A 24,739-nucleotide genomic window follows, 5' to 3' on the forward strand; every position below is an offset into this window, starting at 1 on the left:
GGATAAAATATTTACTGTTGTACAGAACTAGTCATACAGGTAATAGGATGATGGGTATGTAACATTTACGAGCACCCTCATTCATTGCCTTTTGCATGGTTAGTAGTGTAAAGTCTTCATATATTTGAAAGTATTTGTGATGTATAAGCTTACTAGATTGCTTTACTTGTCTCTGACAAACGAGTGTTGTATTGTCTACTCTGTAAACAAGCATAACCATCAAGTCCTGAAGCAATCAAAAATGCTCCAATAAAATTTGTGTCTAACACAGTATAGCCTTCTTAGAACAGGGCATAAAAGTAGAAATATTTATTTTATTACAAGTACTTATATAGTGACTTCAATTTACGCAGCGTTTTACATATTTTTTATATATTCACATCATTCCCTACCCTCAAGGAGCTTACAATCTAAAGTCCCCAGCTCACATTCATACATACACATACTAGGGCCAATTTGGACAGGGGCCAGTTAACCTACCAGCATGTCTTTGGAGTGTGAGAGGAAACCGGAGTACCCAGTGGAAACCCACGCAAGCACAGGGGGTACTCCCGTGACCCATTTTCAGCGGAGAGCGGTCTGAAATCTGCTCTCTGCTGATGTCACAGACATCAATCGAGGCAGCGCGTCATCCCGATTTCCCAAGTCTGGATCTGCCAGCTGCCCGCTGAGATGGCCGTTCCCTGCCCCTCCATAGCTCAACGCTCCAATTGAGGATCTGTGAGAACCAAGCCATCCATCAGTGGTGGATAGCTCGTGGCTCTTTTAACTTCACTTTAAGGAGTGATTTGCATTTCTCTGCCCAATGTCCTAAAATGAGGAATATTCCCCTTATTTGTGGGACATAATCAAAAGAGACATGTAAATACCTTCTGTTTAAAGTAGACTCTAATGTGCTATGTGCTGATTTGGTTGGGGGTTATTTTATTAGTTTTATTTATTCTTACCCTAACCTGTATGGTTTACTGTCTTGTGGTATCCCAAGCCATACTTCATAAAAGCTATGATTTCCATAAACTGCACTGATAATGACAGACAAGACAAACTGCTGTATGCAGTCAGGAATAACTTGGCTCCATAATATTTGGCTATATTTTCACTAAATGCTAGAGGTTCTGAACATGACTTTGGACATTCTGGTGTAAAGGAATGATTTGCATGGCTCTGACAAATGACCTTGGATTTGATAGAATGAGATATGTGAATACCTTCTCTTCTAATGCCCCATACACACTATCAGTTTTTCTGCTGAGTTTTTCCTTCAGATTTACCAAAACCATATAATATGAGGTCAAACCTTAGGCGTTTCAATTTTTATGCAATCAGTCAGACTCTTCTACTACATGATTTTGGTAAACCTGTAGGAAAAACTCAGCAGAAAAACTGATAGTGTGTATGGGGCATAAGAAGGCTTTATTGTGTTACATGTTGCCTACTCTGTGGAATTCTAATGCACTTGTTTTATTATTTTCAGTTGTTGGATGGCTTGGGAACCAAGCCTCGGAGCCTTCTACGGTCCAGCAAGCTTTATTGTCTTTATAAATTGCATGTACTTTCTCAGCATATTCATTCAACTCAAACGTCACCCTGACCGAGTGTTTGAACTAAAAGAACAGACAGAAGAACAGCAGCGTCTTGCGGCCAGTGAGAGCGGGGAGGGGAACAACCCAGATTCACTCTCTGTGTCTTTAGTATCCACAGCAGCCTTAGAGAACGAACAGACATTTCAAGCTCAGCTGCTTGGAGTCAGCCTTACTCTCCTTCTCTATGTAGCTCTTTGGATATTTGGTGCATTGGCAGTCTCTTTAGATTACCCGATGGATCTGGTCTTCAGCTGTTTTTTCGGGGTCACATGTCTAAGCCTCGGTGCCTTTTTAGTGGTACACCACTGTATTAATAGAGAAGATTTGAGAAGAGCTTTAATAAATAATTTCTGCCCAGGAAGAAGTACATATTCTGTGCAAGTCAATGTCCCACCATCCAACTCTACAGCCACCAATGGCGAGGCTCCTAAATGCACAAATAGCAGCGCTGAGTCTTCATGCACCAACAAGACAGCATCCAGTGTTAAAAATTCATCACAAGTCTGCAAACTAACTAACTTACAAGCAGCTGCAGCCCAATGTAACACAAACTCATTGCCAGTCAACACTGCTCCCCAACTTGACAACAGCTTGACTGAGCACTCTATAGACAATGATATCAAAATGCACGTCGCACCATTGGAGGTTCAGTATCGATCCAATGGTCACCCATCTCGGCATCACAAAAACAGGAGTAAAGGTCACCGGTCAAGTAGACTTACTGTTCTTAGGGAGTATGCCTATGATGTCCCCACAAGTGTTGATGGGAGCGTACAAAACACGGCGCCAAGAAGTCGACCAAGCTACTCTGAAGGTCATTCTCGCAGCAGGAGAGCATATCTGGCTTATCGAGAGCGGCATTTTAACCAGTGTCATCAAGATAGTAGTGATGCTGGTAGCACACTGCCTAGGTACAGCAGAAATATGGAAAAGGTAGTTTCCAGCAACCATAAAAAAGACATTTTGAGGGAACCCATAGCTGTAGAACTGGAGAGCCAGCAAAAATCATACGGTCTAAATCTAGCCGTAGAAAACGAGACGGCTAAAGATGAAGTGGTGCAGGAGCCACCAATAAATGCAGACAGTAATGGAAATGTTAAGACTGGACTATGGAAGCATGAAACTACTGTGTAGTACTTCCATGCTGGATTTCTGGTGGGAAGTCATCTGAGACAGGATGAGTTTCTAAATCCTTCAAAGACTCACTAACTGCTATTGTTTACAGACAATCTTTTTTTATTATTTTTACCTGTACTTTTTGGGAGAACGCTAACTATGAAGGAAGAAGACTGTTCTAACTTCAAGTGAATTTATTTGTAAACGACTGTTTTGTTTTCACAAGTGATTTTTATTATTTTCTAAGTATTTTTTTAAGGAAAAAAATGTTTTTGTATGTATTTTTTACATATATTGAATGCCTTGTTCCTTAACAGATTTGTATTTAAACATGTAATAAATGGCTTTTTCACAGTCATGTTTGATTTGAAACAATTTTTTTTTATTGTTTTGGAGGCATATATATACAGGTAAAACCGTTTTAGCCTGATCTGAGGGGAAAAATATCAAAATGTTAGTCTTTTATATTTAATCTGTTTTCATGCTCTTCATCACTGCCTAAATGTATGTATTTTTTTTTTTTAAATATAACAATATCTCAGCGCACTTGGGTTTTTATCCATTTTAGCTTATCTGGCATTTACGTGCATTTGTGATTCTTTACAGAGATCACTAAACCATTTATACTAGTCTGTATTTGCGAAAGGATCTTTCTATCCTAGTGCATCTCTACTAGGCATGAAGATCTTTCTTGAAGGAAGATTGGCCAGTGTTTATTCAAGATTTTTTCCATGGTCCTATATTGTGTGTGGTATTGTGTAGTGAAACTGAGACCCTTATGATTCACTTTATTAAATACGTCGGGACCCTTAAGGTCTATCTGTCTACTTTTCTGGAAGTGTAACACACACAATGTCACTTCAGTTTTTTCCTTGTGCCTTTTATGTGTTTTTATGTGTTTACATGTTTTTATTTAACTGACAATCACCATTTTGATATATTTCTTACAGTTATGTGTGTATATATAACCTATTTATATATTTTATGTATCATTGCATTGTATAATTTCCATACCCTTTTAATAATGTGTTTACTTGTCCATTTGAGCTATGCTAACCTTTATATCTTTTTTCCCTGAGCAATTAAATGTATTCTTGTACTGATGCAGCTCCATTTGTGGTATGCACAAGATTTGCTGGGGCCCATAGTAAACTGACAATTCTCCACTTCCCACCCCCTCTCCCACTGCTATATAATGGAACTTTCAAATAGGCCTCTAGAAGGAGCCGTCAAAGCAGTCCTAACACGTAGTGTATAAAGATAAAATCAAACATTAGACCCACTTTCCAAATTAGGGAAGTAATAGTATATATAATTAATTGTCACCGATTCGTCCAGTGGACAGGATACCTCCACTGCTATTTGAGGTCAATACATAAAAAGCAATGGTGAGTCAAAAATGTCTCAAAGGAGATAGCAATAAGGAGGATCAACCATGGTGTATCAAAAATTAGAAAAACTTTATTGAGAAATCAACAGTGAGATTGGTCCACTATGGGTAGAACAGCACCATTATAGTGGAAACATCCCCCAGTACAAAAACACATACAAAAAATGACAACGCTGTCACAATATGTGGCCAATCTCGGGGCCCGGCACCCATGCGTAACCAGCTTATGGAAGGATTGGAGCTTGCTCAGAGTAACTAATCCAGTGTGGAAAAGTGATGGGAATTCTAATAGTCTGTGGTACTGTGCTCTACACCTGGCATGTCCATTAGTAGGGGTTGTGTGATTATTGTGTAGATTTGTTAAGTTGGGAAGTATGTAGGTCACAGAGGATTTTAAAACACACAGTAGTTGGGCGTCCTGAATCCATTATGCAGGATACATATGCCAGCATTTAGCCAATTGGCTGAGGTCTAGATTTACCAGTGTCCGTACAACATGAAAATAAATAGATAAATCTCTCAATTAACAGAGGACAGTTCGGTCCAATTATATGTAGAGGTAGCTGTCAGTATGGCAAGCTAGATACACCTTGGTAAACTTCACAGTCCAGTATTTAAGTAGTATGACATATCACTGGGAGCATGACTGAGGAGTTTATCAAGGAAGAGGGGGGGGGGGGGGGTGTCCGAAGGCTCTCGCCACTCCGTGATATTAGCTGAAATGAAGATGGTATCTGGATAACCCTCCTTCAAAAATTCTGCAGTCAGTGTGTGGATAAATCCTTGATACGTCCTCATGTAGTTACATTGGCTATCTGTCAAGCAAGAGCTAGACGCTGGACATCCAGTCAGACGTGGGTATGCCTAGTCAGGAGGCCTATAAGTGAGTATGGAGCAGGCATGTCTAATCGACCCATGCGAAAAAGGTGGCTCGATGTTGCACCGCTCACTTGTTGGAGCGCATGGTGGGGCGGAGATGGCGCTGCCTATGCCAATGCGTTTCAAACATGTGACCGTGCGCTTCGTCAGGACGTATGTTGTTCAGTATCTTCGTCTATTTGAAGGGCAAATGCCCAATCGGCATCGATTACATCAGAACTTCATTTTGGGGCCATCTTGTGGTGTCAGATTATATTATGATGATTAAAACAGTGGGAAAACAGAGGGAAAGGAATTGTGCACAGCAAATTCAATATCCATATATTCAAAAAGCGTATCTACACAGGGTAAGGACATATGTCCAGGCCATTAAAACGTGCGTACTAATGTCAGTTTTTGGAGCTTTTACTCAGATGTAACCACTTCATTAGTAATTCTAATTCCTGAGTGGTCTTATATTATTCTAGGGCTCAAGGAAGATTTTGAGGCTTAACTCATTATTTAATCCTTTAGGCTGCAAAGTACCTAACCTGTCATGGCCGAGGTACACAAAAATGTTCATAATTCATGAAACACTCAGCCAAGGAGTGGTCATACCAGCGAAAGGTTGATTGGATTATCCTCTCCAGTGGAGGGTGAAGGTCCATATACAAGCCTTATGTTGAAACAACTTGAAAAATGGTGCCACTTTACACAAAACCAATTGACAATGGTCAAACTGGTGTTTGGTGATCCAGATATCAAGGCCTTTGATCAAAGGAAAGCCAGGGTAAATGGCCCCACAGAGATCTTCTCTTCAGTAAGAACCTATTGTTGACTCAATTTTTTCCCCAGAACAATGGCGTGAGGATACACAGTTAACCATACATCAAATAATCAAGTTTCAGCTCAGACAAACTGAAAGAAAAAAATATATATGTATATTCATTTACTATGTTACATTTTGAAAGAATTAATGTATAGTGGAGTCATTCACCTATTGGACAAGGACTTGACACCCATCTTTTATGGTTAAAAGGGTGTGTTGTTTGATTCCATAAATGTCATTCTCAATATAGTTGTGTAAAAATTGTTATAGCCGGTGTCTTGTAAAATAGTGTCCTCCATCAGATGCTGTCCCCTGCGTACTGCGCATGCGCAGTACACAGGAACACAGATTCCGAAAATTGCCGAGGACGAACGGCGCCTGCGCCGTGAGTCCAGGTTCTATCCCCACTATCCAAGTGGACATAGAGTTAGAATAAAAAAGAGCCGAGCGGAGCGAGGCCGAGCCCGAAGCGTGGCGAGCGAAGCTCGCCCGCGAGGGGCCCTCTAAAATTCACTACCCTATGTCCGCTTGGATGGTGGGGCTACCACCTCCACTCACGGCGCAGGCGCCGTTCAACTTCGGAGTTTTTCCGAAGCTTCGTCTGCTCCGTACTGCGCATGCGCAGTACGGAGCGGACAGCATTTGATGGGCGGACTGTATTAGGCAGAACACCGGCAAAGTACACAAGATGGGGACAGCGTACAATTGGACATGAAAGCAAGCGATCACCACATTATCTTAACATGAAACGTATTAACCACTTTCAGACCGGACCATTTTGCTGGCTTAAGACTAGACCACTTTTTGCGATTCGGCACTGCGTCGCATTAACTGACAATTGCGCGGTTGTGCAACGTGGCTCCCAAACAAAATTGACGTCCTTTTTTTTTCCCCACAAATAGAGCTTTCTTTTGGTGGTATTTGATCACCCCTGCAGTTTTTATTTTTTGCGCTATAAACAAAAATAGAGCAACAATTTAGAAAAAAACGCATTATTTTTTGTTATAATAAATATACCCCAAAAATATATAAAAAAAACATTTTTTTTCCCTCAGTTTAGGCCGATACGTATTCTTCTACATATTTTTGGTAAAAAAATTGCAATAAGCGATTATTGATTGGTTTGTGTAAAGTTATAGCGTTTACAAAATAGGGGATAGTTTCATGACATTTTTATTAATAATTCTTTTTTTTACTAGTAATGGCGGCGATCAGCGATTTTTATTGTGACTGCAACATTATGGCGGACACATCGGACATTTTTGACACATTTTTTGGGACAATTGTCATTTATACAGCAATCAGTGCTATACAAATGCATTGATTCCTGTGTAAATGACACTGGCAGTGAAGGGGTTATCCAGGGGGTGGCAGTGTAGGGGTTAAGTGTTTATAACTTCGGGGGGGCTGGGCTTTGTGTTGGTGAACACTAAACTCTGCTCCAATCACATGGAGCAGAGATCAGGGTTACTTGTTGCTAGGCAGAACGGGAGATGCTGTTTACAACGGCATCTCCCCATTCAGCCTCCCCATGAGACGATCGCGGGTGTCCCAGTGGTGATCGAGTCTGCAGGACCTGCGACCGGACTCATGGGGGTCCCGACCGGCACGCGAGTGCACCGCTGGCAGCACACACACGCAATGACAGGGCGGCATATGAAAATGGACGTACCTGTACGCCAATATGCCTTCCCACCATAGCCCTATAGAGGTACTCTTGATGAAAGCAAGAATTGGCCTTATCTTCTGCACTCTGGGGATGCGATGAGTTCTGAGACCTTCCCCATATAACGGGGAAGGTTGTCCTCCTTTATGACACGTATTCTTGGGTCCTTTCACAGGCTTTGAAGCATGAGGTTGCCCATGCGCCTCAAATTTGCAGAGGCTTGAGAAGCGGACTCCATGGGGGGCACTGGGAATGAAAGCATCTAGAACTTCCTCCTCCCAGCTACGTACTACTCTCAAGGGTCCTGGTGTTGAAAAGCCATAGTTTACAGATTGATGCATGTCTTCCTCTTCTTCAAAGCCTATGAAAGTACCAGAATCCTTCTCCTCATCCTCCTCCCTCTCTCCTCCTGTGTGTTCTGTGACATAGGAATGATGATGTCCGGAGAACGTGGGCCTTGAGAGGAAAGGAAGTCCTCCTCTTCCTCCTGCTGCTCTGCCTCCAGTGCCCTGTCCATAATGCCATGCAGAGTCTGCTCCAGCAGGAAAACATGGATTGTGTCACTGGTGCATGCACTGTCAGGGCTCGCCATTCTTGTGGCTTCCTCAAATGGTGACAATACAGTGCATGCATCCTTAATGATCAACCATTGACGTGGGGAATAAAATCTGAGGTGAGCTGAGCCTGTCATCATGCCGTATTCGCACAGGTACTCCTTGACGCCCCTCCGCTGCATGTATAGCAGCTGCAGCATTGACAAAGTCGAGTTCCACCTGGTGGGCATTTCGCAAAGCAGGTGGTTTACAGGCAGGTGGATTTCCTGCTGAATTTCAGCCAACAGAACACTGGCTGTGTATGACTGCCTGAAATGGCTACAGACTCTTCTGGCCAGCTTTAGCACATCTTACAACCCTGGGTGCGTATTTAGGAAATGCTGCACCACCATATTGAGAACATGTGCCCGGCATGGCACGTGTGTCAACTTTCCCTGTCTAAGGGCGGACGGGAGGTTACAGCCATAATCGCACACCACCATTCCTGGCTCCTGCTGGCGTGGTGTGAACCACCTCTGGGCCTGCCCCTGCAGAGCTGCAAGAATTTCTGCTGTGATGTGGTTCCTGTCCCCTAAACACACCAGCTGAAGCACTGCGTGGCACCTTTTAGCCTGACTCTGGGAATAGCCCTTTGAATGCTTAGGGGGTACCTGATGTTCACAGGACAATTCTGCAGAGGAGGGCATGGAGGTGGAGGAGGGGTTAGAGCTCACAGGTCTGGCATCATCACCACCAGCTATATGGAGACGTGGGGGCACAACAAGCTGCAGCACCGAGCCCCATCCTGCATCCTTTTCAAGTTGCAAGCAGCGTTACCCAGTTTGCTGTGAGCAAAATATATCATCCCTGTCTATGCTTGCTGAACCATATGTCAGCAGTAAGGTGGATTTTATGGCTGACTGCCTTGCGCTACGATGCCAGAACATTCCCTTCCATGTGATGGTATGGCCTTACGAGAAAAGTAGTAGTGACTGGGAACCTGCCATTGTGGTACAGCACGTTGTGCAAATTCACAGAAGTTGGAGAGCCAACAGCTTTGGCGAGCTTGCATTTAGATGCTGGGCATGTGGGTGGCAGAGACTATTTTTTTTTTCCCCTGCAGCAGACTGGGCAGAGAAATTTGCTGGCTACAGTCTACAGCTGGTGGGGTGCTGCTGGCAGATGTGCTGCTAGGGCCTGGGAAACCCTGTGCTATACTATCATCCCTGTCAGTGGAGGATGCTGAGAGGTAATAACTCGGTATAGCAAGGGCAGACTGAAGTGGTTGAGGAGGAGGAGGGACCGATTTGAGGTCCTCTTACGAAACGGGCTGAGTGGTTGGAAGTTAAATGCCTTGTGGTACCCAAATTGTTGGTGTTTTTGCCATGTTTGATGTGCCTGAGACCGTTTTCAGATAACAACAGTGTGATATGCATTAGGCCCAGACAACTGAGCTTTGGGGAGTAGGCCGGGAGATAACTGCTTCAGAATGTGATGGAATAGGGAGGCTGCTCTCTACGCTTTCTTGATGTCGGCCTCCTTGGGGTTGTGCCGCCTCACCTTTAGTTTCCTCCTCTGCTCTATCTGGCACCCAAGTCGCATCAGTGACATCATCATCATCATCCTCTCCATCTCCTCCATCTTCGTCATTACCACTGAAGACAACTTGGCAATACGCTGCGGCTTGGGGAACATGAATGCCAATTTGTCTACCAGTCTTCCCCCCTCTCTCTAGGTTCATGTTCCTGTCATCCTCAACCTCAGAACCAACATCTGAATCCAGTATTGGCTGGGCATCAAGGAGCAGGTGGCTGACGCTGTGGTCAATTAACTGAGCTGACTCCTCAATGGCTGATGTTGGGGCTATGGCAGGAATAGATGTGGACAAGTAGGAAGGTTTATCCAATCTGGCAACTGCAGGGGATTGCACACTTGTCCCTGCTTGCGGGACAGAGGATGAGGAAAGTTTAGTAAGCCAGTCCACCACCTCCTCTTCATGCTGTGGCTGGATAGCACGGGCAAACTCACTAAACAGAGGAAATGATGCCCTGCCTGAGGACTGACCACCACGTCCACCTTTGCCAGTGGAAAAAAAAATTGAATGCCATATCAAGGAGACCAATGACAAACTCATTTTGGGACCCCATGGTGGGGAATTTATTCTCCAGAAAGTGATACACAGCAGAGAGATACCCCACGAGTGGTATAGACGTATATAGTGACTCTACATCAATACCAACAAGGAGAATGTCCCCAAGGAAGGTCAAGTCCTTGATCTTGTTAAGGACACCACAAGTGTCTCCCACATATGAAGGTAATGTACTCACCAGGTCCTTAACAAGAGAGTCTTTGTATTTACCGACCTGTTCAAGTGAGCCCGATTGCAGAGACCTACCCGAAGGGTCCTCCTGATTTCTATGGATCTTTGGGATAGCGTAAAATGTAGGGGTGTTCGTCATCCACCTTTAGATAATTTAGCTTCTCTTTAGTGAGTAGATCCACCTCAAAGACTCAATGGAGCTTGTCATTGATCAACCCGACTAGTTGTGGGAAAGGATTGTGATCCAGCCTTTTGTAGGTAGATTTATCTGACAATAGGCGTTGCACCTCATTTTCATATTTGTCAGTAGATAGGAGGACCACAATGCCACCTTTATTACTGGGTTTTATTACGAGTCTCTCTGCATATTGAAGTTCCTTTAGTGCGTTACGTTCATCTGGGGAAAGGTTTCCATGGTTTTGGTGGTCCAGTTGACCTTTTGAAGGTCCTCTTGGACTAAATCCGAAAAAACCCAACCATTTATTTTTCCGGAATTAGGGCATGGATGTCGATCTAATTTTGAGGTTGGGGCTCCTTCTCCAGGGTTTTGTTGCAGTTGATTCCTTGTCATCCAACGATGATCCACCTTCCTGTAATAGGGACACTAATTGATCAATGGCCACTGTGTCCATTTCATTAGTTTTCACAGTGGGATTGTTTGTAGCTTGTCCGCCTGAATAGAGGAGCTTATAGTATACGTTTCTTAAAAATAGGCATAGATCCTTATAGACTATGGTCCATTCTACAGGTTGGTGTAAAGGAAAATACTTTTTTCAAAAGATCTAAGTGTCTGTTTTCAAGTTGAAAGTCTGACAGTTTGATGACCTTCGTATCCCCTAAGCTGGTGGATAGGGATGAGCCGAACACCCCCTGGTTCGGTTCACACCAGGAATTTCGAATGGACCGAAAATTTGTGCGAACTTTGGAACCCCATTGAAGTCTATGGGACTCGAACGTTCAAAATAAAAAGTGCTAATTTTAATGGCTAATATGCAAGATATTGTCCTAAAAAGGGTTTGGGGACCTGGCTCCTGCCCCAGGCGACATGGGTCAATGCCAAATTTGTTTTTAAAAATGGAAGTTTTTTCTGGACCACGGATTTTAATGACAAAGTGAAAAATGTGAAATATTCCTTTAAATATCGTGCCTGGGGAGTGTCTATAGTATGCCTGGGAAGTGCCATGTGTTTCCCGTGTTTAGAACAGTCCCTGCACAAAATTACATTTAACGGAAAAAAAGTAATTTAAAACTGCTTGCAGTTTTAATGTAATATCTGGTTCCGGCAATATTGATGAAAATCATTGAGAAAAATGGCATGCCCATTACCAGCCCCTTTGGGTCTTGTACGGATATTAAGGGGAACCCCGTACCCAAATAAAAAAAAGGAAAGGTGTGGGGCCCCCAGGCCCTATATACTCACAACAGCAGTATACAGGCTGTGCAAACAAGACAGGGACCACGTAGGTTTGTTGTGTTAAGTAGAATATGTTTGTAATTTTGAACTGGTACATTTTGAAAGTGTAGCTCCAGTCAAAAAATCTATTTTTGAGGTTTTTGGAAAACATGGGAAGGGTTATCATCCCTGTATAATTTTTTTGTCCGTCCGCCTTTTTTCCTCTCACTTCCTGTTGTCTCCTTCCGTTTGCAAGTAGGAGACGTTTGTAAGTTGGATGTTTGAAAGTAGGGGCCTGCCCTATATGCGCTGCAGAAATGGCGGAACAAGGTGTTGGTGTTGCCACAACACTGTAAACCCTCAAAGTGACTCTTAGTGGGCGCTGGAGCGCCCTGCTGTGAACGATTATATCAAGAATTGTAATTACATACCATTGTTGAACAGTGGTAGAAAAATTGGGCCTTTGGTGGTGGTGCTGGTGCCACAACACTATAAGTCCTCACAGTTACTCTCGGTGGGCACAGGAACGGGCACTGCTGTGAAATATTATATTGAGAATTGTAATTACATGCCCCTGTTAAACCCGGGGCTGAAAAATTGGGCCTTAGGCACTGCTTGCTGGTGCCACAGCACTGCAACCTCTCCCAGATACTCTAGTTGGAGTGCAGGAATGAGACCTGCTGCAAAGCATTGCATCAAAAATTGTATTACATGCCCCTGTTAAACAGGGGCTGAAAAATTGGGCCTATACACTGCAACCTCTACCATATACTCTGGTTGGGGTGCAGGAATGAGCCCTGCTGCAAAGCATTGCATCAAAAATTATAATTACATGCCCCTGTTAAACAGGGGCTGAAAAACTGGGCCTTAGGCACTGGTGCTGGTGTCACGACACTGCAACCTCTCCCATATACTCTATTTGGAGTGCAGGAATGAGCCCTGCTGCAAAGCATTGCATCAAAAATGATAATTACATGCCCCTGTTAAACAGGGGCTGAAAAATTGGGCATTAGGCACTGGTGCTGGTGCCACGACACTACAACCCCTCCCCTATACTCTATTTGGAGTGCAGGAATGAGCCCTGCTGCAAAATGTTCTTCCAAGATATCAGCGGGATCATTGAGGAGGAAGAGGATAGTCAGTCAACATAACAGGACAGTCACTCAGCATCAGCCTAGGCAGTCTTGAAGGGATGTGACATTTCCAAAAAAATTATTTGGTTACATCAGCTTCAGGTGCTTGGTAGCTGGTGCTGATCCAAGACTGATTCATCTTTTTGAAGGTCAGTCGATCAACTGAGTCGGTGGACAGGTGCACCCTGTGATTGGTTACAAAGCCACCAGCAGCACTGAAGGTGCGTTCCGAAAGAACGCTGGATGCAGGACAGGCCAGTAGCTCAATTGCATACTGTGCAAGCTCTGGCCAGTGATCCATCCTCAAGACCCAGTAAGCCAGAGGATTTTTGGTGGGAAAGGTGTCCAAGTCTGACCTTGCCCCTAGGTATTCCTGCACCCTGTAAATCAGACGCTGGTGATGGTTGCTGGAACCGATCATACCTTGGGGCTGCGGACTAAAAATTTGTCTGAACGCATTGGTCAGACGGCCACCTTCTCCACTGCTCCTTCTGACCTAAGTCTCAGCAACACGTTGTCCAGGACCAGGAGTTTGTAACCCCCCAGTCTCTGGGAACGCATTGCACAGACCTTTCTACAAGGCCTCTCGAAGATGTCTCATCCTCTGCGACAGCAAGATAAGGTCCGCAACCTTACCCTTGTACCGTGGATCAAGGAGAGTGGCCAGCCAGTAGTGGTCCCTCTCCTTGATCCGAAGAATACGAGGATCCTTCCGCAGGCTTTGCAAGATCAGGGAGGCCATGCAGCGTAGGTTAGCTGAGGCATTCGGTCCGGAGTCCTCTGGGTCACTAAGGACAACATGATCCGCAGCCACCTCCTCCCAGCCACGTACAAGTCCACAGGTTTCTTGGGACTGTAAATCATTCCTACAAGACTGTTGCTGCTGATGCTGATTGCCAGGCTCCACATCCATGCTGACACAATCTTCCTCCTCGTCCTCTTCCTGTGTGATGGGTGGGCCAGCAGGAACACTGTCTGGATAAAGGGGGCCTTGAGAGGCAAGGAATTCCTCTTCCTGCCTCTGTTCTGCCTCAAGTGCCCTGTCCATTATTCCATGCAGCGTATGCTCCAACAGGTGGACAAGAGGTACAGTGTCACTGATGCATGCACTGTCACTGCTCACCATCCTTGTGGTCTCAAACGGTGACAGGACAGTGCATGCACCCCTGATCATGCCTCACTGGTGGGGTGAGAAAAAACTGAGCTCCCCTGACCCTGTCCTGGTGCCGTAGTCGCACAGGTACTCATTGATGGCCCTCTGCTGCATGTGCAGCCGCTGCAGCATGGCCTGCTTCAGGACATCCTGTTTGTCCGGGGTACCTGCCCAAGAACTGCTGCACCACCAGGTTAAGGATGTGAGCCACACAGGGCACATGGGTCAGTTGTCCCTGTCGGAGGGCGGAGAGAAGGTTGGTGCCATTGTCGCAAACCACCATTTCTGGCTTAAGCTGGCGTGGCATCAACCACCTCTCGGCCTGCCCCTGCAGAGCTGACAAAATATCTGCCCCAGTGTGGCTCCTGTCCCCCAAACAAACCAGCGCAAGCACGGCATGGCATCTTTTTGCCTGTGTACTCGTGTAGCCCCTTGAACGCCTACGCTGGTTCCGAGGACAGAGCACTGGAAGAGGCCATGAAGGAAGAAGAAGAGAGGTGTGTCACAACCAGTAGTAGCATTTTGGAGGCGTTGTGGCGAAACAACCTCTAACACTACTGCACCTTGTCCTGCATCCTTCCCAGCTGCCAGAAGAGTGACCCAATGGGCCGTGAAAGATAGGTAACATCCCTGTCCATGCCTGCTGCACCATGAGTCAGCAGTAATATGCACCTGACCGCCCTGTCCAGCGAGGCAAGGAAATTCCCTCCACATGCCGATAGAGAGCCGGAATCGCCTTCTGTGAGAAAAAATGGCGTTTGGGGACCTGCCACTGAGGAACTGCACATTGCACAAACTCACGGAAGCGGGCCGAGTCTACCAACTGAAAAGGCAGCAGTTGAAGTGCTAGCAATTTAGTGCCCACAAGCACTTGGCTGTGACACACCTAATTCTCCACCTTCATTCCTCTCAGTGCAGGTTTCAGAGAGGAATGAAGGTCTAGTGGGGTTGGAGATCCCAGCTGATGAGGAGCAAGGAGAGGTCCGCTTTGTTCTTTGGTGTGAGTCTTTAAGGTACGCTTGCCAATGAGCTTCATGGCAGGTCAACATATGTCTGGTCAAGCATGTGGTGCCCAAGCGGCTAATGTTTTGGCCACGGGATATACGCTTGAGACATATGTTGCACATAGCAATTGTGCGATCTGATGCACTCGTCTCAAAAAAGGCCCACACCAAAGAACTTTTGGAATAACACGCAGAGGCAGTGCCCTGCGCAGGCGGAGCTCTGTGGTGTGATTCAGTCAGTGTGCTGCCCCTGGAGGGCATCCTGCCTCCTTGGAGATGTGCCTCCTCCTCCTCCTCCTCCTCTCTCCTATCAGGCACCCACATGGAGTCAGTGACCTCATCATCCCCTCCCTCTTCATCACTGGAGCAAACCTGGCAGTATGCTGCAGCTGGTGGAACATGACTGCCAGATTGCTGTCCTTGTGCATCCCCTCTCTCTGCGCTCATGCTACTGCCTTCCTCTAGCTGAGTATCATCATCAGAGCCTTCAAAACACTGGGCATCCTCCTGGAGCATGTACCCAACACTGTGCACTCAAACAGATCGGGGGGACTCCTCAGGAGGACATGGTGGGTCTAGGGAAGGAGTGACTGATGGTGACATTGAGACGAGAGAAGAGGATGCGTTGGCTGCTGCTTTGCTAGTACCCTGAGCCTGGGTGAGAGAGCATGAGGAGGATGAAGGGGGCTTGGTCATCCACTCTACCAAATCTTCGGCATGATGCGGCTCAACACGTCCAGCTGCCTGAAAATAAGGACAAGCGTGTCCCATGGCCACGTACTGATGACGATGCACCGTGTCCACGACCAGCACTGTTGTCTCGACACAGAGCCTCTTTTATTGGCTCATGACTGTCTGCCTCTCCTTGTTGGCCTTCCAGACATAGTAATGGCCTGCAGGGAGATGGGAAAACCAGCAATTGGGTAGTGTATATTGTGCTGGAGGTACACAACACCCACTAACTCCTGCAGATGCCTGTATGATAGAACACCAGCAATAAAGGGTAGATACAGGTGTATACTGTGCTGTACTGGAGGCACACAACACCCACTAACTCCTGCAGATGGCTATATTAGAGAACACCAGCAATAAAGGGTAGATACAGGTGTATACTGTGCTGTGCTGGAGGCACACAACACCCACTAACTCCTGCAGATGCCTTTATTATAGAACACCAGCAATAAAGGCTAGATACAGATGTATACTGTGCTGGAGGCACACAACACCCACTAACTCCTGCAGATGCCTTTATTATAGAACACCAGCAATAAACGGTAGATACAGGTGTATACTGTGCTGTGCTGGAGGCATACAGCACCCACTGACTCCTGCAGATGGCTGTATTAGAGAACACCAGCAATAAAGGGTAGATACAGGTGTATACTGTGCTGGATGGCACACAACACCCACTAACTCCTGCAGATGACTGTATTAGAGAACACCAGCAATAAAGGGTAGATACAGGTGTATACTGTGCTGTGCTGGAGGCACACAACACCCACTAACTCCTGCAGATGCCTTTATTATAGAACACCAGCAATAAAGGGTAGATACAGGTGTGTATACTGTGCTGTGCTGGAGGCACAACACTTATCTATGCTTTTCTAGATTAACACAATATACGCAATACTCCAGTCAAATACGGTAACTAGTTATAATATACATTTTTTGTGATGTATTTGCTCCATATCATATCATATTGTATTTCATTATTTTTAGGTGTGGCCACCTTGGGTGTGCCAAGAACCTCCTCCTCTGTTCCTCTGATCACCCTGGGGAAACTCCAGACACTGTCAATTCTTGTAAGCTAGCGTTTGATGCCCCAGTGAAGTCGTGTTCTGCCTTTTTTCTCCCCTTCTTTTGTCCCCCCCCCCTGTGTCCATCTTGGTGGGTGGATGAGGTGGGTCAAAATAGTGGGGCAGCGGATCCAGGATGACCCTTTGAGGGAAGGCACTGTTCCGTTTTTCAGATTTTATTAGAAGTCTCTGGTTGAAAACCATTGGTTCGGTGGAACTGGTAAATATTATCGAAATAAGTTTTGATATTACATTAATTTTTCGGTTAAAAACTATTATATTGAAAGTCTTTTTTCTTTGATTACCTGCAGAACATACAATATAACTATTCCTTTCGCCAGGGCTTTGTTGCTTTTTACCCCCTGAAGAAGACGCTGACTCCCTGAAGGTCGAAATGCATTGGGGCAGCCCGGGTGCTATTTTGCAACTTTTGAAAAAGTGCTGTTTATCCACTGATATGCTATAATATTATATACCAGAGCCTGTATTTTTAATCTATGATGGCAAATAAGCCGTTGAATCAATAAAATAAATATAACTTTTTACGGATTTATCTCTGCTTCTTGTTGCTGCCTGAAAACCCCAAGGGGAACTCTTCTTTTTTTATTCTCTCCACAACACTAGGGATGGCCTTGCGGTTCGCCCAGCGGTCGGTTCGCGATTCGCCAAACTAGCGGACTTCTGGCGCTGTTCGCGTGGTGGACATATGCGTTTACATTGTGAAAGAACTTTGACCCATGATGACACATCCATCATGGGGTACAGGACAGCCAATTGAAACATTTCAGCACATGGACAATTGGACATTCCCCCTACCTTATAAATAGACCTGATCTGGTGGCCATTTTACATTCTGTCTTTTGTCAGTGTAGGGAGAGGTTGCTGTGTGGAGCAGGGACAGACTGTAGTGACACAAATCACTAGCTATTAGGTCCACAAAAGTCCTTTTTAAGGACTGCTATAGGTGTACAGTATATAGGGTTCTGGTGCACTGCTGCTGAATGCTGTGCTGCTGATTGCTGAGTGCACTGCTGACCGATTCTGCAGCTGTCTGGGATGGTGGGAGGAGGAGGTGGTCTATGCCTCGTCAATTACCTTGGCCATGCCTGTACCTGGCTAATGGTACATTGACGGAATTTATGGAGGAACTTGGCCATACTTCTCATAATATCTGACCTATGTGGTAAACCCCCATGAAATCTCCTTCATTGATCTTTCCATCAGGCTGGCGATGGGTAAACTGATAACTAAAATGTGTAGGAAGAAAATGGCAGCCTATACTCTCCTTTCTGTGGACAGCCATCATCCCAAACCACTGATCAGTGGGATCCCAGTGGGACAGTTCCTCAGAATCCAGAGGAACTGTTCCACTGCGGAAGACTGGAGGGATTAATAAAAGACCACATAGACGAGTTCTTGCAGGAAAAAAATATTTTAAGCAACAGACAGCATCGATTCATGAAAGACAAAAGTTGTCAGACAAACCTGATTTCTTTTTATGAGGTGGTAAGTAAAACCTTGGACAGAGGGGTGGCGGTGGACGTGGTATACTTGGATTTTGCAAAAGCGTTCGATACAGTTCCGCACACACGGCTCATGTGTAAGGTAAAGTCTACAGGTTTGGAAATATCAGTTTGTAAATGGATAGAAAACTGGCTAAAAGACAGAATTCAGAGAGTAGTGGTTAATGATTCTTACTCTGAATGGTCTAAGGTTATCAGTGGTGTACCCCAAGGTTCAGTGCTGGGACCCTTACTTTTTAATACCTTTATAAATGATATTGGGTCTGGGATCAAAAGTAACTTTTCCGTCATTGCAGATGACACCAAGCTATGCAGTGGAATAACGTCCTTACAGGATGTCTCCAATTTACAAGCCGACCTCAATGCTCTGTCTAATTGGGCGACTATGTGGCAGATGAGGTTTAAAATTGAGAAATGTAAAGTTATGCACTTGGGGGCTAAGAATATGCATGCATCATACATTTTAGGGGGGGTACAACTGGAGGAATCCATAGTGGAGAAGGATCTGGGGGTTTTGGTAGATCATAAGCTCAATAATAGCATGCAATGCCAATCTGCGGTTTCCAAAGCGAGCAAAGTCCTTTCCTGTATTAAAAGAGGTATGGACTCCAGAGAGAGAGATATCATTTTGTTCCTGTACAAATCATTAGTAAGACCTCATCTGGAATATGCAGTTCAGTTTTGGGCACCAGTTCTCAAAAAGGATATCAGGGAACTGGAGAAAGTGCAGAGAAGGGCAACCAAACTGATAAGAGGCATGGAGGAACTCAGCTATGAGGAAAGATTAGAGGAACTGAATTTATTCACTCTTGATAAGAGGAGATTAAGGGAGGATATGATCAACATACACAAATATATAAGGGGTCCATATAGTGAACTTGGTGTTGAGTTATTCACTTTACAGTCAACAAAGAGGACAAGGGGGCACTCTTTACGGCGGCACAGTGGTGTAGTGGTTAGCACTCTCACCTAGCAGTAAAAAGGGTCGCTGGTTGGAATCCCAACCACAACACTACCTGCCTGGAGTTTGCATGTTCTCCCTGTGCCTGCATGGGTTTCCTCCGGGTACTCCGGTTTCCTCCCACACTCCAAAGACATGCAAGTAGGTTAATTGGCTTCTGTCCAAAATTGGCCTTAGTATATGAATGAACCTTAGATTGTGGACTCCTTGAGGGTAGGAACCAATGTGAGTGTACAATGTACAGGGATAGGGGTAGACACTCACTCAGGTTGGACTGGTGTCTTTATTCAACCTTACTAACTATGAAACTATGAAAAGAGATTTCATCTCCAAATACGGAAAGGTTTCTTCACAGTAAGAGCTGTGAAAATGTGGAATAGACTCCCTGCAGAGGTGGTTCTGGCCTGCTCAGTGGATTGCTTTAAGAAGGGCCTGGATTATTTCCTAAGTGTACATATTATAACTGGGTACTAACATTTATAGGTAAAGTTGATCCGGGGAAAATCCGATTGCCTCTCGGGGATAATGAAGGAATTTTTTCCCCTGCTTTAGCAAATTGGATCATGCTCTGCTGGGGTTTTTTGCCTTCCTCTGGATCAACTGTGGGTATAGAATTGGGTATATGGGATTGTATGATATTATTATTATTATTTTTATTTTTTATTTTTTTGTGGTTGAACTAGATGGACTTGTGTCTTTTTTCAACCTGACTCACTATGTAACTATAGACGCGAGGCTGCTGTGCTCTATAGATGCTTCAGGGAAAGAGGTTACGCCTACTGTACCCTTAGAAGAGCTAAGAATTGCTGGGCAAAAAAACAGAGCCAATCTCTTAAGCACCCAAGGCAATGTGACTGATATGCCAGAGGAACCGGTGAGATTGACTACACAGTATGGTGCATAGTGGGACCAGACTGGTAAGATCTTGCAGGATCACTGGCATATACTTGCATGCTCTGATGGCATGGAGGCCATTGCTGACTCTAGACCGCACATGGTGGCAAGACGTGCCAGGAACCATGATGACACACTCGTCCAGTCAGAGTTTATCCACCCACTAAATAGAAACTGGCTCACGGATTTACTAAGGTTGAAAGGAATTTACCCCTGTGAGCACTGCGGGATGTTGAACGCTTTAGGGTGTTCATCGACTCTGAAAGACTGCATACATATGAGATCATACAGTTCATTAACTGTGCTACAATGTGGGTCCTCTATACTCTGGAATGCCAGTACAAAAAACTTTATGTAGGTAAAACCAAACATCAGCTCTGGGTCAGATTCAGTGAACACCTAAAAAGCATCAAGCAAAAAGAAGACACTCCCCTAGCACAACACTTTTTACAATGCCATGGAGGGCAATACACCGTTTTGAAAGTTAAGCGGTTCTTTGTTCGTTAAGAAAGTTAAGCGGTTCGTTAAGCGGACCATATAGGCGACTATGACATGGTATTCAGGAAAAAAAAATAAAGGATTAGGCTAGGTACTTTGCAGCCTAAAGGATTAAATAATGAGTTAAGCCTCAAAATCTTCCTTGAGCCCTAGAATAATATTAAACCACTCTGGAATTAGAAGTACTACATCTGAATAAAAACTCCAAAAACTGACATTACTACGCTCATTCTAATGGCCAGGACCTATGCCCTTACCCTGGGCAGATACTCTATTTGTATATATGGATATTGAATTTGCTGTGCACAATTCCTTTCCCTCTATTTCCCCCTCTGTTTTAATCACCACAATATGATCTGTCAACACAAGATGAAGTTCTGATATAATCAATGCTGATAGTGAATGTCATAAGTCCTGACGAAGCGAACGGTCACGTGTGCGAAACGTGTTGATGCAGGCAGCACCATCTCCACCCAGTGCTCCACCATGCGTTCCAACAAGTGAGCGGCGCAGCGTCGGACAATGGACCGATTGGACAAGCCTGCTCCACACTCACTTACGGCCTTCTGACTTGGTGTATCCATGTCAGACCGGATGTCCAGCATCTAGGTCTTGCTTGACAGATAGCCAACGTAACTACAGAACGATGTATCAAGGACTCATCCATATGCTGACTGCAGCATCTTTGAAGGAAGGTTATCCAGATACCATCTTCATCTCAGCTAATATCAAGGAGTGGTGAGAGCCTTTGGGCACACCCCCCTCTCTTCCTTGATAAACTCCTCAGTTGTGCTCCCAGTGATATGTCATACTCCATTACTGGATTGTGAGGTTTACTAATGCCGCGTACACACGAGCGGACTGTATGGCATACTTAGTTCGTCATACAATCCGACAGACAGTCCGTCGTACTTTCCACTGAACGGACTTGACCACACACGGATGCACAAACAGTCCGTCGAAAGCTTGCGCGATGACGTGTACAGCACGTACGAAGGGACTAGAAATAGGAAGTCCAAGACACAGCAAAGCACCCTTCCGCCGTGTAAATCCTTTCTGGGCATGCGCCATTCTTAGCCCGTCCAACTAGCATACTGACGACCGTACTGTCCGCTGAAACCAAAGTACGACGGACAGAATTTCGAAAAAAACGAAATACTTAGTACGCCGGACTGCACGCTGAAAAAGTCTGCTGAAGCCCACACACGAGCGGATTGCCTGCTGAAATGTGTTTCGACGGACTAAGTACGCCATACAGTCCGCTCATTTGTATGCGGCATAAGGCGTATCTAGCTTGTCATACTGACAGCTACCTCTACATATAACTGGACTGAACTGTCCTCCGTCAATTGAGAGATTTATTTATTTTCATGCTGTAGGGACACTGGTAAATTTCAGCCAATTGGCTACATGCTGGCATATGTATCCTGCATAACAGGTTCAGGACGCCCAATTACTATGTGTTTTACAATCCTGTGTGACCTACATACTTGCCAACTTAACAAATCTACACAATTATTGCACAAGCCCTACTAATGGACATGCCAGGTGTAGAGCAAGGTACCACAGACTATTAGAATTCCCACAACTTTTCCATACCGGATTAGTTGCTCTGAGCAAGCTCAATCCTTCCGTAAACTGGTTACACATAGGTATATGTGGGGGGCCCCGAGATTGACCCCATATTGTAACAACGTTGTAATTTTTTGTATGTGTTTTTATCTGCATGTACTGGGGGATGTCGCTACTATAATGGCGCTGTTCTACCCATAGTGGACCGATCTTGCTGTTGATTTCTCAATAAAGTTTTTTTAATTTTTGATACCCTGTAGTTGATCCTCCTAATTGTTATCTCTTTTGAGTCCTAACACATAGCCTGTTACAGCATTTTACACAGTGAGTCCCCTCCTTCACCTGACATCAGATCCACCTGTGAGTGCCCTCCACACCAGCGTGACCCTGGGATAAAACCCAGCGTCCTCGGCTTCCCTTACCTGGAATGACAGCTCCAACATCGGGCACAGTGGATCCCACAGGACGGGACCTTTGCTCCAGTGTTGAACCCTGGTGAGCTTATTCTTATACTGATCGTTTACGTTTTTATAACCGTTTTTATTAGGTACATGTACATGCTGCAATTAGATTGTGCATTCTTTTTCTCCCCATGTCTTTATTCTACTAAAGCTGGCTTACTCTACAGAAGGCTGCCACTTGTGCTTATGCACAGTTTATAGACTTAGGCCGCGTACACACGGGCGGACTGTTCGCCCAACCTTGTCCGCTGAACAGTGTTTGGGCGGACAGTCCGCTCGTGTGTGGGCTTTCAGCGGACAGTTTCAGCGGACAGTTGGACGGACAAAGTCTTTCGGAAATTCCGAAAAACTGTCCGCTGAAACTGTGTTTGAGCGAACAGTCCGCCCGTGTGTGGGCTTGTCCGCTGTACTTTCGAAATGAGCGGACTGTTCCCGCTCGGAAAGTCCGCCCATTTCGAGCGCGTGTACAGGTAGGCGGGGCCCGCGAAGAAGACGTCGCGGGCTCCGCCGCCTGGAATGGGCTTAAAGGGGAACCCCAACGCCGAAAAAAATCGGCGTGGGGGTTCCCCCAAAGTCCACACCAGACCCTTGTCCGAGCACGCTACCCGGCCGGCCAGGAAAGGGGGGCGAGCGAGCGCGCCCCCCCTCCTGAGCCGTACCAGGCCGCGTGCCCTCAACATGGGGGGGGTGCTCTTTTACAGGCGGTGGCCCGGTCTTCTGTCGCCGCTGTCGTCGTCGTCGCCGCCGCCGCCGCCTTCCGTTCTTGTTCTTCTTCTTGTTCTTCTTCTTCTTCTCCTGGAGATGTTGACTCGACGATCTCTCCGGCCGGAATGCCAGAGCCGCGCTGTGCGGTCACTTATATAGTGACAATGGGGCGGTGTCACATGGTATATGTCACATGGGTTGGTCACATGGTGACCCCGCCCCCTTACGATGTCATAGTCCCCATGTGACATCAACCCATGTGACCAACCCATGTGACATATACCATGTGACACCGCCCCATTGTCACTATATAAGTGACCGCACAGCGCGGCTCTGGCATTCCGGCCGGAGAGATCGTCGAGTCAACATCTCCAGGAGAAGAAGAAGAAGAACAAGAAGAAGAACAAGAACGGAAGGCGGCGGCGGCGGCGGCGACGACGACGACAGCGGCGACAGAAGACCGGGCCACCGCCTGTAAAAGAGCTACAAGAAGGCGCGGTGGCCCGGCAGAAGAACCGAAGAGGGGGACAAGACCCCCGAAGTCGGGAGAAGAGGCCGGCGGCGGGGAGGAAGAAAGCCGGACTCCTCCGCTAGTAAAAGAGCTACACACACATAGCGGAGGAGTCCGGCGAGAAGACCCCCGAAGACGGAAGACCCCCGGAGCTGTGCAATAAAATATTTTTTCCCCTGTGTTGTGTTTTTTTTTGTACTTTATTTCACAGGTGAATGGGTAGGGGTACATTGTACCCCATACTCATTCACATAGGGTGGGGGGCCGGTATCCGGGGGCCCCCTTCTTAAAGGGGGCTCCCGGATTCCGATAAGCCCCCCGCCCGCAGACCCCGACAACCAACGGCCAGGGTTGTCGGGAAGAGGCCCTTGTCCTCATCAACATGGGGACAAGGTGCTTTGGGGTGGGGGGGCCGCGCGGCCCCCCCTTCCCCAAGGCACCCCCCCATGTTGAGGGCACGCGGCCTGGTACGGCTCAGGAGGGGGGGCGCGCTCGCTCGCCCCCCTTTCCTGGCCGGCCGGGTAGCGTGCTCGGACAAGGGTCTGGTGTGGACTTTGGGGGAACCCCCACGCCGATTTTTTTCGGCGTTGGGGTTCCCCTTTAAGCCCATTCCAGGCGGCGGAGCCCGCGACGTCTCCTTCGCGGGCCCCGCCTACCTGTACACGCGCTCGAAATGGGCGGATTTGCCTCCTCCTTACGTGGGCGAGTCCGTTCATTTCAAAAGTTGAGCGAACTGTTTGCCCAACCTTGTTCGTCAAACAGTCCGCTCGTGTGTGGGCAAGTCCGCTCATGCAAATTTTGAGCGGACTGTTTGCCGAAACTGTTTGACGAACAAGGTTG

General features: G+C 46.1%; 1 protein-coding gene across 2 annotated transcripts in view; it reads left to right on the forward strand.

The window, feature by feature from the left end:
- ADGRA3 (adhesion G protein-coupled receptor A3) overlaps positions 1-3,057 on the forward strand; it is a 102,881-nt gene extending 99,824 nt beyond the window's left edge. For both annotated transcript variants that reach the window (XM_077477704.1, XM_077477705.1), the window contains one exon: positions 1,475-3,057. In XM_077477704.1, the coding sequence (XP_077333830.1) occupies positions 1,475-2,717 (1,243 nt within the window). In that variant the 3' untranslated portion in view covers positions 2,718-3,057. The remainder of the gene's footprint in view (positions 1-1,474) is intronic.
- Positions 3,058-24,739: the final 21,682 nt, after the last annotated feature.

This window comes from Lithobates pipiens, unplaced genomic scaffold (assembly GCF_037356315.1).
Source record: "Lithobates pipiens isolate NorthernLeopardFrog02 unplaced genomic scaffold, aLitPip1_a1.2 Scaffold_13, whole genome shotgun sequence".
In the NCBI taxonomy this organism is placed as follows: Eukaryota; Metazoa; Chordata; class Amphibia; order Anura; family Ranidae; genus Lithobates; species Lithobates pipiens.